At 40.2% G+C, this 15406-nt stretch overlaps 1 protein-coding gene across 1 annotated transcript in view; it reads left to right on the top strand.

The window, feature by feature from the left end:
- The window catches only part of SCUBE1 (signal peptide, CUB domain and EGF like domain containing 1), a 193972-nt gene that overhangs the window by 47028 nt on the left and 131538 nt on the right, over nucleotides 1–15406 (top strand). Inside the window, exon 4 of the mRNA XM_069003376.1 lies at nucleotides 4477–4611. Within this exon, the coding sequence (XP_068859477.1) occupies nucleotides 4477–4611 (135 nt within the window). The remainder of the gene's footprint in view (nucleotides 1–4476; nucleotides 4612–15406) is intronic.

Below are 15406 nucleotides of genomic sequence, written 5' to 3'. Positions count from 1 at the left end.
TCCAAAAGTTTCAAAGAGTAGCGTAGAGAAAAAAAAATAGCAGAATCAGCTCTTTGGATCATGAGTCAAAGTCTTGTCTTTAGAAGTCTTGGTGTTACAGTAAGTACATTTTACTATGGTTCCGAAATGCTTTGGAGATTTTGAAGACTCAGATTTCTGGGGGACCTAAGTGTTTATGAAAATGCTGACATGAAAGAGAAATGTCAGAAGGAAGGAAGAGAAGATCAGTGGAGGAAGCAAACAGTGGACATACTGTTCTTGGCATTGACTCTGTGTAGTGTTTCCACTTCTGTGTCTTCCTGCTCGTGGTTTTGGTTTCAGGTACCCTTAGCAGACCTTTCTCCCTCCACGGTATCCAAACAGGACACTTTGCTGGAAGATCTTCTTCCAGCCAAAGGAAGGCCAAACGCTCCAGGAAGCTCTGTGCCAGATCAGGGTAAAACACCAGTGAAGTTAATTTGAAAAATTCATCAGATAAATTAAATGAGAAACTGAAAACATTTGTTTATTTAATATATAAAACATTCATCTTTATCAACAGTAATATTTCCTACCCTTTGATACTGTTCCACACTACCACTCTCCGGAGGATCTCATCTTACTAAGGTACAGAACACGAGTTTGATTATATGAAGGCAGTGGGCCAAAAAGCTAGAGGTCTTATGCAAATTGAGATCTGCATTCATTTGCATAATGCTTCTGATATATAGATATAGATTTAGCTATATATGTATGCATTTATGCAGCCATTATCTCTCTGTCTCTGTTGAAAGATCCTCCTCCTTTCCCAGCCTTTCCCTGAGCTGGCTCTTGCCCTGGTCCTGGTTGTCCTTGAGGAGGAGTGGCCACTCTGAAGTCCAGGCGCTCCTCTCTCTGCTAACATAGGTTTGTCACTGGTCTAAATTCTGCAGCAGCAGTTCTGACATTTGTGCTGGTTGTCTTCTTAGCTGTTTATTTGTGCTGGTAAGGAGCAGGTAAGAGCTGTGGAAACTGAGCTATTTTTAGGTGCCTCCAGCAGCAGTTGTCTTTGGCAAACAGAATCACAGGACAGTTCTTTGTGACGAGCATTATGGGAAATGGCTTATGGACATGTAACCACTCTCTACTAGTTTTTCATCCTCTTTTTGAGGATGAGGGTTGGAGCAGCCATGTGGAATAACCATCTGAGCTCAGCTCAGGTGAGAATATTTTTCCATTCTTTTGTGGGTTTGGATTGTAAGGACTTGCTGAAGTCTTGCTGCAGCTTCCACCATCAGTGGGGTTTTGAGACTCAGCTCTCCTGTAAGCACTGGATAATGTACTTTAGGATTCAGCACACACACTGTCAGGTGGTGAGGCCAAGCTGAAACTTTGTCAGATAAGGAGGCTAGGAAATGGATTTGACTTTCCATACACCTCTTTAAAGGAATGGCGTCTTGCCCCTGCTACCTTGAGGTTGCCATCCTCAGAGAGACAATCTGGTCCTGAAAGATCAGTGGTACCTGATTTTGTGTAAAAGTTTATGAAAGAGCACCTGTCTATTTGTTCTAAAAGAAGAGGAAAAATCTGTTTTAGTAAGAATAGAGTAATAAACCAAGCAAGCTTTGTATTTTTGCTCAGTCAATTTAAAACTTTTTAAAATGGGTTTGGCTGGGGCTTAGACTAAATGTTTGAGTGAAGGGATTTTATGCTGTAAGTGACTTTTTTCAAATCTCTGGAGTTAGGCCCTGGGGTGCAGGTGTAAACTGTCACACGGAGTTGGCACCAATCAGAGCTTCTGAGAATCTACCCTCAGTTTTTTCCAAACAGTCAACAGCCATGTTTGACATTTAGAGAGCCACCAAAACCAGAGCTAAAAAAGCCTTATCGAAAACCTTACTGCTTATTTTGGTGTTTATGTGGAACTTAACCTCTAGAAAATCTGGTCCAAAATGCAGTCTCATCCATGCTGCGCTACCGATGTTTTCACATTCAGGTGGATAACTTGAGCTGCATTGAATGAGAATTGTGCAATGAAAGAAAGAAATAGGCCCTTGGGCGGGTATTTCATTTGTGAGCTTTGAAAAAAATTCAGAAACATTAAGGAATTACTCTGCCAGATCTACAAAAGCTTGAGCTTCTTGGAATCAATGGAGTTCTCTTGCATAACTTCAGAAGACTATTTCATGCTGTTCTCTAAACTGGGTTACTAATAAACTGATAGGCTGATCATAAAGTGACTTTACTGGAAGGAAAGTTTACCAAGTGAATAATTCAGTAAATATTTTCCAGGCATCCACATCCAATAGATTGCTCAGTATGGTGAATAGTAAGCAATACTGCCTTTTAAGACTGCAGTAATACAAAGTGCTCCAAAAAGCCTGACCTTGGTAGGATTGAGACCTGGGGAGAGAACACGTAAATCCTGCACCATCAGGCCAAGATCCATTGCAAGGCATGAGGTATAGAGATAGAGTAGTCCTAGGTCCCATCTGTTTCCTTTCTTCAAGTCCTTCTCATAAATGCATATTAAAATAAGTCTAAGGCAAGTAATTGAACACAATTGGAAGAAACTCCTCATAGAAAAGCTTTTTAAAGAGTTTTGATTGTAATAATTTTATTCTAGCTTATGAATTTGGGACTTGGTGGTAAATTGATCTGTCTCTTTATGGAAGTGGTAAATCATTAGCATTTGCTATCAAGAGCAGGAAAATATGTTTATAAATCATTGCATTCATTTCAGATTATTCATCAGAGTTGAGAGGCAACTGTTTGAGTTACTTTGTGATACCATAAACAGAGCTCTGGGAAGACCACATACTTTGTAGCATAATTTGGGGTTTGTGCATGTACCAACTGAGACTTTCCTTCAGTAAGTGTTCAGCTAATTTTCCAGAGGGGAGAATCTAGATTCCAGGGTGCTGTTCTGAAGGATCAAGTTTGAGTTGGCACTAAGGCATCATTAGTGCAGCAAGGCCTGCTGACTCACAGAGGAAGGGTCTAACCAAGATGTCTTATTTATTCTCCTTCTTGTGCAGCAGTAGGCAAGGAAAGTCTTCACTTCCCCTTTTCCTACACACTCCCAGAATCTCTGATGGGGTTGTGAAAATGTTCAGATCTGGAAAAGAGTAAGAACTGAGGGCAGGGAGGATTTTGATACAGAAAATTTGAGTCAACAGTGCTTAACATATCCTGGTAAATAAAACAAGTCTACACACTTGCATTGTAGTTCAAGACAGAATGACACTGCGTGGTTTCCCTGGTGCTGCTGTAATGACTCCAGAGCTTTTTTCTCTGTGAGAAAGAGCCACAACTGCTGTACACGAAGGCAGCACAAACAGCGATAGCCGGCTCAGCCAAGCAAGCTGCCGGAGCTCACAGCCAGCCTGCATTCAGAGCTTCCTGGCCTTGCCTGCAAGTGTACCAGCAAAAGCAGCTTGGGTTTACCTTACTGTGTTGTGGCCAGTCCTGGAGGAATTAATTTCTGCAGGAGGTGTTCCAGCTCTTTGGAGGTTTGGAGTGTTGTGGATAATTTAGCCTTGTTGTGGGTTTTTTGCCACTTCCAAAAACAAAATGAAAGCAAAACACACACCAACTCCATTGCTGACGTGTTGGCGCATACTGTGAAATAACTGGCTGAAGAGCCTTCATTAAAAAGGAAAACATGGAATTTTCAAGTGGCAAGAAAAAGGCAAAAAATATATATGATTCACTTTCATGAGCTAAACAGGAGAGTTGCAAAGTTGAATGTAGGTCAGATACCTAAGAGTGGCAGTGGTTTCCCGATGCTGATGCATACATCTGTGTTAAATACTACAGCATAAAAACAGTTATGCCAAAGAGAACTGATGGGGGATAGGCCCTTAAAACAGCCAGTAGCTAACACTGCCTTTGTGGTTTTATATATTTGCCTATTAAAATGACAATACAGACATGGAACATTTAGATTTAAGAAGCCTTCTTTTCACTAAACAACATTAAACAAACTGACAAAGTAGGGGGTTATGACTCCAGTAATTGAAACATGCTGTTCTGTTCAAGACCAGAACTCTATAAAGGCTCTTTTCACCCAGTAATGCCCTTTGTGTTTGCCTGCTACCCCTGCTAGAAATTACTGTAGACCTGAAGTATGTCTTTCCAAGTGGAGTGGGAATGACAGAGTGCAACAGCACACTTGGCAGATGGGGTCACAGCCTTTTTAGGTTGTTCATGTTCATTGTGCATTGGAAATCAATTTGCAGCTCAGAATACATGAAGACATGGGTGGATTCCTCTCCCCACTGTTTTGTTTTGTTTTGTTTTTTTTTCATGTTTTGTTTTGTTTTTTTTTCATGTTAACTTTAAGCCTAGGCTGTAGGGAAAATAATTAGAGGGATTAATTTGGATTAACTGATTTGAGCAGTCTTCATTAGCTTAATTTTCAGTGTGCCTTCCTTACAGTGTGGATTCCTCACTCTTCTAGATTTATATTCTGAATCTGTACATTATCTTGCATTTCTTTTTCCTTCTGTCTTCTAGATGTTGATGAGTGTCTGGATAACAATGGAGGGTGCCAGCAGATTTGTGTAAATACTATGGGCAGCTACGAATGCCAGTGCAAAGAGGGCTTTTTTCTGAGTGATAACCAGCACACCTGCATTCATCGCTCCATTGGTAAGTTTTCAGCGTGTAAAATGTGCTCTTTAGAATAACCATGTTCAAGCAGAAAAGCTGAAACAGTTTGGGGTTTGTTGGGTTGGTTTTTTTTTTTTAATCTCTACAGTTCCCAAAATCATTTTACTGGTTGGTTGGAGTTGATTGTTTCCTCTGCTACCCAAACTTGTAGCAGAGTCATAAATAAGACAAAGAAACGGGCTTTGGTTTGACACACAAGTTATACTTGGTTCGCACAGCAGACTCTTTGGGCAGGCAGAGACAGATTTTCAAATGGTAACTTTCTGCTTCTGAGTTTCCAGGACTTAAAAATTTCTCATCTGTTTATTGGATAATAGTGCACCTGTGTTTCGCCTTAGAAAGCATGGGGTCTTAAATTGAAATGAACAGCTCATTACTTCTGTAAATTACACAGCTTATGGGGGTTTTTGCCAGTCATGTAGCTCATTACTTCACTGCAGACTGATCATGGTTGATATTATATTGACACAGGATTTTTTTTTTGGTTCACTACCCTGTCCTAGGGTGGATTAAAAAACTATTTCTCTGTTGCCTATGCACTAGCAATAGAAATAAGGAATCCCTGCAGAACTGGGGTCCTTTGCTGCTGTTTTGGACTAGAATAAGCAGCTCTCCCTTTTCTATAGATGTCAGACATGGAAGACAAGTTTGAGTGGAAAGGGAGACAAGAAAACAACATAGCTATAAATCTTTGCAATTAAGTGGACTCTTTCAGTGTTCATTCAGGCTTCTGTGACCCTGGCAGCAGTGGGAATATATGCTGGCAAACTCATTTACCAATAAGCAATACAGAATGACAAAGTAGCAAGATGAGACTAGTGATCAACAATGTAAGCATGATGTATATTTCAAACCAGCCACACAAATGCTTCTGAACTATTTTAAGTGACTAATGCTAACCAGAAAATCATACTTGAACACAGAGTATTAATTTAGTCACTGTTGACAAGAAAGCAAAACGTCGTAGTGCAGCATCTCAAAAATGTAAGCGTATTTTTGGCACCGTGTGTCTGCTTAAACACAGTGATAAAGACAAGTGGTGATTTTGATTTTCAGAATCCTGAAACTATGGGATATATTGACAGGTCCACTTTTTAGCATGATAATATTAAGTTTTAAGTATTTCGATTATGACAAGAATATGCAGTTAAGCTACATGAATCAGTGCATTTTTGAGGTTGTTATCTAATAGGTTTTTAGTCATTCTTTTCAACTTAAATTGTCCAGATTTCTGTCCAGTGTAAACTAACCCTGACACAAAGATATCCAACAGAGCAAGGAATAGTAGCTGCAGGCTTAATGAAAAGCACTTGCAGAGTACTGTGCTACAATCATTATTTCAATTTGCACATTATAAAAATTCCCAGCTGTAATAAAAAAAGAATTTGGTTATTTGAGATGGAAACTAATGAAATAAATGAAAAATGAGACTCTAAAGGCAAAAGTTTATTCTAAGGAATAGTTTTAGTGGGGGAAAAGAGTATGTTTTTATGGCAAAGAGGATTCCTAGCTTGTCAAAAGGACTAGGGGAGTGGATTTTTACACTGATTGCTGTGTGCATATAATAAATATGCATGGAAAATATATTTGCGTTAACTTGTTTACAAAGAAAATGTCATAGAAGACATGGATGTTTAATTTGAAGCAATATCTTAAAATTATTTCAGATCTGACAAAACCCAAGCAAACTACCAGATAGACCCAGTGGGGGTTGGAGAGTGTTTTATGAACAAATGGTTTGCAGCTTTTCAAAAGTAAAGTGTCAATTTACAATAACAGCAAACATTACACTGTAGTGTCATGATCCCCCACAGAAATACATCAGGTGGGTATGCTGGAGCAAGGAATTGAGACTAAATGATCTCTTTCACTTGTCAGAGGTGACTGAACTGCAGACAGTAAACATGCGTGGTGAGGAAGCAAATGGCATTTTAAATATCTCTGTTTACTTGCTTTCATAGGTCTCACTTGTAAACTCTGTTACAGAAACTGTTGGAACACAAAAATACACATCAACATATTTAGCCAGAATGGTGGCTAGGGCTATATTGTGACTGTACCTCTGTTGGTAAACAAGGCTGGAGTGGACAAAGGCACACCACGCAGCCAGCACTGCCATCCATACACAAAGGCACTGACTTGCCAAAGCCCTTTAGCAAGTTTGTTGACTTTGTGCATAATAAGATTCATTCATTGCCGTGTGGGTGCATTTCTATCTCTGTAAAATGCATGTGCAGTCACAGAATGTTGGTGTCCTCGACATTACCTAAAGTCTCTCCAAGGACTCAGCCAGTCTAAAACCATCACCCACAAGGCTCTTCATGTAGTTTGCTGCCAGCTTTTCCCTCCTGTTTTCAAATGCCTTGGGAAAAAAGGGAGAAGCACCTCAAGGTGCTTAGAACATAACTGGAGTTGGGATGAGTTCAGATGGGAGGGAGCAGCACCAAGCCCAAGGATGTCTTCAGGCCCAGCTCACCTGCCTCAGACACCAGCAGGGCTGGTGCTGACCGCATGCTTGGAGCTCACCAGCACATTCAAGTAGTGTGATGGTTTCACAGTTGAAAAAGGGCTTTGGGTATTGGGAGTTGAGCAGAGGAAAGAATACATCCCTTTTTGCACTTACCAGGCAGAGGAATGGTGTCTTCTGATAAGAGGTATCCTCCTTAAAGTTGTTGGCTGCTGTGTGAATTTTCTCAGCTTCCAGAGATGCACTGTGCTTGTCCTGGGTTTTTGGGGTGTTTTGTGTCACCGTGCTCCTACCCACAAGTTGTGGTTAAAAGCCATATTGGAGTTCACGATAGGGACTTATGTTCTTGTTTCCCAAAAGGCATGTTTTCTTGCCATCCAGAAGTGTTATTATTTCTTATAGACAAGAAGGATTAATTATGCACAGAGAAACAATAATTTTATACTAGTGGGAGGCCAGGCTGACATTAAAGTCAGAACAAACCATGGTGTCCCAGCATTTGCTTTGTTCCACTGTCTTCATTACAGGCCTACTGATTTCTTATGTTTAGTCCCAGTATCTTTTGGGAGGATGTTATGCCCAGTACAACTTACCTCATTTATTTTTGCATAAAACTGAATTTCACTTTGGTGAGTCAGATTTCAGTGCTAGTTTAATCACAATAATGATGGCAACAACGGGGAGAGAGAATGGGAGGGAAAACAGATTGTAAAAGTTATGTAGAATTTAATAGTTGTTTATCTTTGTGCATCTTAATTGCATTAGTAGGTATGAACACTGGGGATTATACCAGAGACAAGGTTGTGTTTGTTTCCTCATGACTTAAACAGAAACCTGAAGAAAACAGCTGTTACTGTATCATCTCCAGCTCCAGAGGGAGCATGTGTTTAATAAATGTGGAGATTACCGTCGTACACTAAAGCTGTGACTGAGTCAGGTTAGTGGGTTACAGCACGTTTTCACTGAATTTGATGATAAACCAAAAGCCCTAATTCAACAAAGCCTTGGGGCAGATCCTTAAAGTCCTAATTTAGGAAAGCTGGTTAAAAATCTAAATTGGGCTTAAAATGTATCAAAGTAGGCAGAGTGCCTATAGATAGACAAACCAAATGGACAGAGAGACAGAGTGCCTGTATCTCCACTGGGGCTCAGAATGAACACAGTGAAGGGTAGGGTACATCCCATTTGCATTGCAACTTACAAAAGGTATTGTGGGCAGGAGCCCTGGCTACAAACTGCCTCACCTACCCAAATTCCCAGCTGAGTCCCACCTCCAGGGGCAAGTCTCCTAAAGCACAAAGGTTTTTTGCCTACAAGCAACATACTTCAAGAGCTCTGTGGCTTGGAAGACTTCAGCCCCTTTAGATTCCATCCCCTGCATGTCTACATCTAGCATAGTTATATTAATGTTCTTATGTCTAATCATTATTCACTGCCAATGTTTTTATACAGCAAGTACCAAGTAAACTGAAAAGGCAGGTGAATTATGAGTGGTAATTACATGTGGAGATGAGAAGAGGTGGAGAAGTACCAGGCTATAGAAGGCTGAAATCATGGTGGCCTCATCAAATGGTGAAAAAGCTTTTTACACAGTTGCCACTGTCATTTTCAAGCCTGTTAAAAAAAACACTTAGCAAGGAAATGCTTTTTCACCTCCCCTTATCCCATTAGCCTTATGTTCTTAGCAGTGCTAGGGAATTTGACATAAAGTCAAGCTACCACAACTTCGCAAGATTCTCAAAACCAGCTTGTCTCTCTCTGTAGGAAAAGTGTGTAGCTTTAGTCCCAGAGGAAATGTGCTAAGCCACATTGTCTTGCACTTGCTGAGCAGACCTGTGGAATGGCTTACCATGCTTGTGCTGATACACAGAAACTTGTTACACTTGATTATGTGTTAAACCCTAGCTAATTTTGCAGTAGTAGCACAGGAGTCCATTGGTCAGCTGACATCAAACTACTGAGTTTCTTCTCCTTCTGAGGATTATAAAGCCACCTTTGTTCAATTTTTTTCCTTCCTATTTTCCATGATTTATTTTTATTCTTCATATGTTTTCTTAGTTCAGTGCAATTTTGTAGTGGTAGAATAATGTGTTAGGACTCCTTGGGAGGAAGCGCTGTCCCCAGTCACCGAAGGAAGTGTTACATTTGGGATTCTGGGATTCTTTATTCCTATCTCTGGTGCTGATCCCTTGTGGGACTCTGGGCAAGAAAGTTATTGCGACTCAGAATTTCTGCAAAGCACTTTAGAGAAAAGAGGTGTTTTTTCTACAGAAAGCACAGTAATCTATTCATATTTAAATTCACATGGAAGGGTGACTTTAAGTAACTAAGTGTTGCCAGCACTGTTCCAGACTTTATGAAGTACGAGTTTCTCATCTCGACTATGAAAGCTCTTCCATGATGATGTAACCAGTTAAATTACTCCACTATCTGAACATGCTTCACCATGGCTGCCCTGAGTGCAGGCATCCCATTCACAGAACAATCCTCTTTGTCTTTTTTAATTGGAATCCTAATATGACTGTAAAGGAATATATGTAAAGCAAATTTTAAGGAAGTCATTTCATTGATAAAATGATAAGAAAACTTTTCAGGCAGCAGCAGTTTTATGTGGACAAACACAGTGTGATCTTGGAAGCCTTTTCCTAAAACTGCACACATTGTGACCTAGGGGTAATAGAAACTTGTCTCTTCATATATTCCCATGATACATTTAGAATAAAAGATTCAATTTATTATCTTTCACAGAATATAGGAGATATAGATACAGAAAAGCTATTTTAAATCTCACTGTGCTGTTAGAAATGTATAACTTTTTAAAACTGTGTATAACCCACAAAAATTACTGTACTTTCCTTTCCAGGATTCTTATTTGCTCCAGCAGCCTGTCTGAAGGCCACCTTGCATTTTCTTTCTCTATTCCTCTGGAATAGAAAGAGTTTTTAGTTTGTCTGGACGGAATGTGCAACAGGTGAAACTACCTGATATGATTAAAAAGTAATTTCTGTTAGACCTAATCTCCCTCCTTTTGTATATGAATGACTTACCATGATTAGGGCTAGTAAATTGACACTGCTGTGAAACCAGTTTATGTGTAATCTGACTTAGGTTCAGCTGTAAGGGGAAGCAGTAATCATCACAGAATTACAAAAACAGTCTTAGGTGAAAGTTTAGGGCTAGATGTGATAGTAAGAAGTCTCCTAGAATGATATCACAGCCCAGGTTGGAAAGGACCTCCAGCCTTCTGTGGGAAAGGGAGCCTGGATGAAAATAGCAGGTGCCCTGTCTGGTCAGATCTTGAAAACCACCATCAGTGGTGGTGGTGACTCCACTCTGTCCCTGGGGATGTTGTTTCACTGAATGGTCATTCTCATTGTAAAAATTGTCTTTCTTAGGTCATAAAACCAATAAAACCTCGGCCAATGCAACTTGTAACCATTGCTCTTTATCTTTTCTCCTGGCTCCTTGTGAAAAGAGAGCCTCTGTCATCTTTGTAGCTGCCCTCTAAGCACTATTCAAGTAAAACTAAGTCTGTCCAAATAAAACTGCAAAAGCAGAGTTTTAAGTATCAAAATTCTCAGTACTATTTTTTTGGGTTTTTTTTTTCCCCCTTAGCTTTTCAGTTTAAGACCTTCAATAAATGTCAGCTTAAATGCTTAGGATGTCATAGAATTGGAGACAGAGGCATGCCACTTTTGGCTTACAAAGATTTTAAATGCATCTGAAACCTGAGGCTGCAATCTTCCTTTTATATGTAAGAAAACTGAGGTGTAAATATTCCAGTATTGTCTAAGACTGTGTCTGGACTGCAGGACAGATCCCATCCATTAGAGCAGCTGCAGTCCTGTTGCTCAGAGCAGTCCAGACGGAAACCAGGATGTGAGAAAATGTTATGTGACATGAAATCAAGATAGAGTTTCAGTATATCCCAAGCTGCAGAGTTAAATACAGCCAAGTAAGGTTGATTTCAGTCCTCTGTTGAGTTCCTAGGGACCAATTCAGACTCGTATCATACTTACAATCAGCAAAATGTGACCAAGTCTCTGCACATTCTACCTTGGTTTTGTAGCTCGCTTGCCTTCCAAAAGAAAAACCTTGTGTTTCAAAAGTTTTCTGGGACTTTGAATTAGTCTTAATTCAGAAGGAAAACCAAATTTTGTTGAGTAGTCAATACCTATTGTTGCTTTGCCTCAGCTGAGATTGAATGCCCTAGAAAACCAACAGCTTGGGGGATACAATTGTGGTGAGTTAATTGAAACTCAAAGGAAAAGCCTCCCAACCCTCAGGAACAAGAGCAGGTGTCCAGACTTTGCCAAAATCAGGGGTTGAATTCCAAGAGTGTTGTGCAGAAGCTGTCCTTCAATAGGTACCAGATTTAAGCATAGTTATCAGAAGAGGCATAAATATTTTTAAAAGAAATCCGAAAACAAAATAACACTAAAAAAATCATAGCCTAGATGTGCTAGGAAACATCAACTGGTAGGTAATCTAGATATAGTGCTTGAATAGTAGATGCACAGTTGAACATGACTGACTAAGTGATAAACTAGGACATGCAGATAATTTCTCAACGAGCAAGAATCTGAAATGGTTTAATGGTAGAGTCGTTGTTTCTGCATGGCTCCATTGGCAATGCCTTTTGGTATGGAAAGGATGAAAACTAAAGGGGGAGAATTAAGCTGGAGGTGCAAAGAAGTATGCCTTGCAAAGAGCAGCTGTTTGAAACACCCTTCAGCAGCATGACAGCTTGCCAGGGGCAGCACAGAATTTGTAAGTCAGATCAGAAATCTCTCCACACCTGTGTGACAGAAAGTGCAGCGAGCAGGCCGTAGCTCAGCAGCTGAGTGACTGGCAGTGCTGACAGGATGGGAAAACTGTACGCACGAATGGGAAAACACACTGGAAAGTAGGACCTTAAAAAAAACCTACAGGAGAAAATGGGCAAAAGGGGCTTTCACACTCAATCATTCAATAGCATTGGAAGTGAACCAATGTTCTGTTCATACTGTCTACTTTGGATATAGCAAGATTATACTAAATAAAAGAACTGACATGTTTTTTAAAGGCCTCTAGCATCCAGTTGACTGAAACATCAGGTGAGAAAGATCTGGGAAGAATATTAAGCCAGAGCATACTGGAAAAAAGCTTCCATTCACACATGAGCACAACAAGTGGACTCTGTTTTAAGTATACCATATGTTGTATTTGTCATGTGTCTCTCTCTGAATGTAGGACCTGCTCTGAATACTGTGATGCTCAGCATCTTTCATACCTACTGTAGTCACTGTGGGTCTCTCCATGTGTGTCTTGTATTTTTCACTGTGCAGGGAAATCAGTCACAGACCATGTTGCAGGCACCGTTCCTCTTTTCTGCTATTCGTGACAAATCTGAGATGTGATCCAGCAGGAACTCTAGAGACTGATGCTGTTTCTGGTTATAAACCAGTAGAAATTCAATATATGAATAGCAAATACCTGTTCATATAAACTGTTCTCCTCCTGCATGTGGTATGCATTTCATCAGGTCCATTAATTATTCAGTTCCATGTAATTATGTTTGAGGTTGCTCTGAGCTATTCTGAATTAATTTAGGAGTTAATGGAAACAAGAGGGGAGATGCATGCATTTAATAGTCATGTATATTTCAAGCCTAAGAATACTTGCATGCTTTGTTAAATTTCATATCTTAGAAGTCACTGCAAATGCTTTCATAGCAGGAACTTTGTAGGAACACCCTATTTTTAAGAGGGGTGAAAAAGGAAGAAGGGAGTGAGACAAAGGTATGTCAGGCAAACAGAAAATAAGAGAAGGAGGACGAGAAACAGCCAGCCAAGTGGGAGAGGTGAAGAGGAGGAAAATAGATAGAAAACTAAGAGTGAGAAACAACATTAGGCAAAAATCCATACTTCTCTCTCCTTAATTCCCTGGCTCACCAGTAACATTTCTGTTCAAAATCCACTCCCTCAGAGTTTTCATTTAGGTAACTTCTCTCTTGTATAAGCCACAGTATAGTCATAGAACAGTCATGGTAGCTGTGTCTTTGGAATGTTATTTTTTTCTCAGTGGAATGGATTGTGTGCTGAGGTTGCAAAACTAACCTGCAATCATGAGCAACTCATCAGGATGATTTCCCTGCTTTGCTGCTCCCAGGATTCCAGAACTGCAGAAACAGAGGTGTTAAGTGTAACAGGGAGGAGAGCATCATGTTGGAGTTAGTCTCTGAACTATGTTCATTATTGATAAAAGCATTGAGCTTGTGCTGCAAATCGATTAACCTGGGGTTTGTGCATGATGCATAGTATGACTAATCATTTTCCAAAGGCTGTGCCTGATTTATTGGGGCTGAAAAGCTGCAAGTAATCTTTCTTCTCTTGTTCAGTCATAAAGCATTCACCTTGGGGTAAAAGAAACAGCACTTTTGGCCCCCTTTGATATGGAGTACCTTCTTTAAAAGTTCTCTGTGTTTATAGCTTGCTAAATCACTGCACATGCCATGTAAGCCCACATTATCTGCTTCGGTGCTGCAAGCGTTGTGTTGCACTGATGATTTACCAGAGCTGGCAGATTTTCTGCCTACACTTTATATGGGCAGAGGATGGAAAAATAGCTGCTATCTTCAATCCATATCAAACTGCAAAGTACTAGAAAGGCCAAAACTAAGAGCCTCCGTGCTAAAACATTAATTTTTAACAGAAATCCACATGATCAGTGTTGGCATTTCAGTATTTAGTGTAATGAGAATTGGTTATTTAAACTGACATTTCTTTGTAAGGCTACAAATGCCAAGATGGGGAAGGAGGGATGTAAATGTTCTTATGGTGTGTATTTCTTCTCCTTCTGCCTGCTTCAGAAGTGAACTCCTAGTTACTTGCTTTTCTAATCCCTAATTTGCTAGAGGATGTCGCAGGAGTTTGCAAAAACTACCTCAGGACCCTACACCCCCTCTGAAAGACGAGCTGTTACACCATGAGCTGTAACTTATAGATACAGAGGGAAGAAAAGTTAAATAATTTGCCTAGAGTTACACAGGAAGGCTGTAGAAATCACAAGAACTTTGCAGAAAACCTTTGAAGGGATCATTTGTCAGTGTATGCAGTTTAATTGATACTGTGTTGATTTCACCAAATCTGTTTCGTTAAGCTGAGTATCTGTTTTTATGTATGCTCCTACTATGAACAGAATGCAGATACCCTGAGCCCCATTCTGTTGGTCTGTTATTTAATGCCCTTCTTTCATCCCGGGTGCACTTTAACATCAATGATTGATGAATTACGTGTACATGTTTAGAGGTCAAAGTGTAGCACAGGGAGCCCGGTGGACAGCAGTGCATTTCGCAAATCCTGTTCTCTCCCGCCTTTCGTTCCCACATTTTTGTTCTCTTTGTTCTCTATTGGCTCAGTGCTGTAAATTGAACAATTTCTGATGGTGCCAGGCAGCTTGACGTCTCACTGAAGTTCAGGATGCCTGCTGACTCTCTGCACTGTGCCTTGGTACTGGGAAGGCAGCAGAATTGACATTGGAAATGGATAGGTTCTGAGAAGCAAGAAGGAATACAGCCACCTGAAAATGTCAACAAAATGTTGTCAGCATTATTTTTGAAAGAAGTGTATTCTCTCACTAAGCCAAATTTTGTTCTCTGAAACAGCTGATTTTTCTGGAAATAATAATAATTATTATATATTTTTAAAAAAAAAAAATTAAAAACCCAAACTTCAAAACTCTGAAACCTTTAGATGTCCGTGGCACTGTGTGGAAGTGGTGTTTAGGTGTCGTCTGCCTCCGTGAGTGGCTGTTGTATGGCACTGGATATCCATAAAGCCCCTCATTGGGAAGAGAGGCTGGTACAAGGAGCAGCTCAAACATGAAGCCTGATTTGCTGGGTACAGGAGTGTGTTCCTGGTAGTGTCTATGAATCCTGTTTCCTTTCACAGGTGAAATCTTTCAGTGTTGGGGGAGCTTTGCAGGGAAAAACCAAGCAAAACAAAGCCAAAGGGTCCTGCCAGCTCTGCCGAAGGGCGCATCCAAGCAGTGCTGGAGGTGAGACTGGCCTGCCTGGGCGGCAGCTGCTTGTCTGCCTGCTCTTCTCCACCACTGGGATTCTGCTCCTCACCTTTCCAGACAAAATGCTTTCAGAGCTCCCTCTAAGCTTCCCAGGAAAAGCTATCGTTTGGCCTAAGTGCTTACTTAGTGGATATTTAATTATTCTGCTTTAATTTGGGTCTGAAAAACATATTGTAAAAAAAAAACAAACAAAAACAAAAACAAAAAACAAAAACAAACCAAACCTGTAATGATCTGTTTTAAAGC

The sequence above is a fragment of the Aphelocoma coerulescens genome, chromosome 1A (genome assembly GCF_041296385.1).
Source record: "Aphelocoma coerulescens isolate FSJ_1873_10779 chromosome 1A, UR_Acoe_1.0, whole genome shotgun sequence".
NCBI classification, from domain to species: Eukaryota; Metazoa; Chordata; class Aves; order Passeriformes; family Corvidae; genus Aphelocoma; species Aphelocoma coerulescens.
This window is presented reverse-complemented; position numbering and strand designations above follow the sequence as displayed.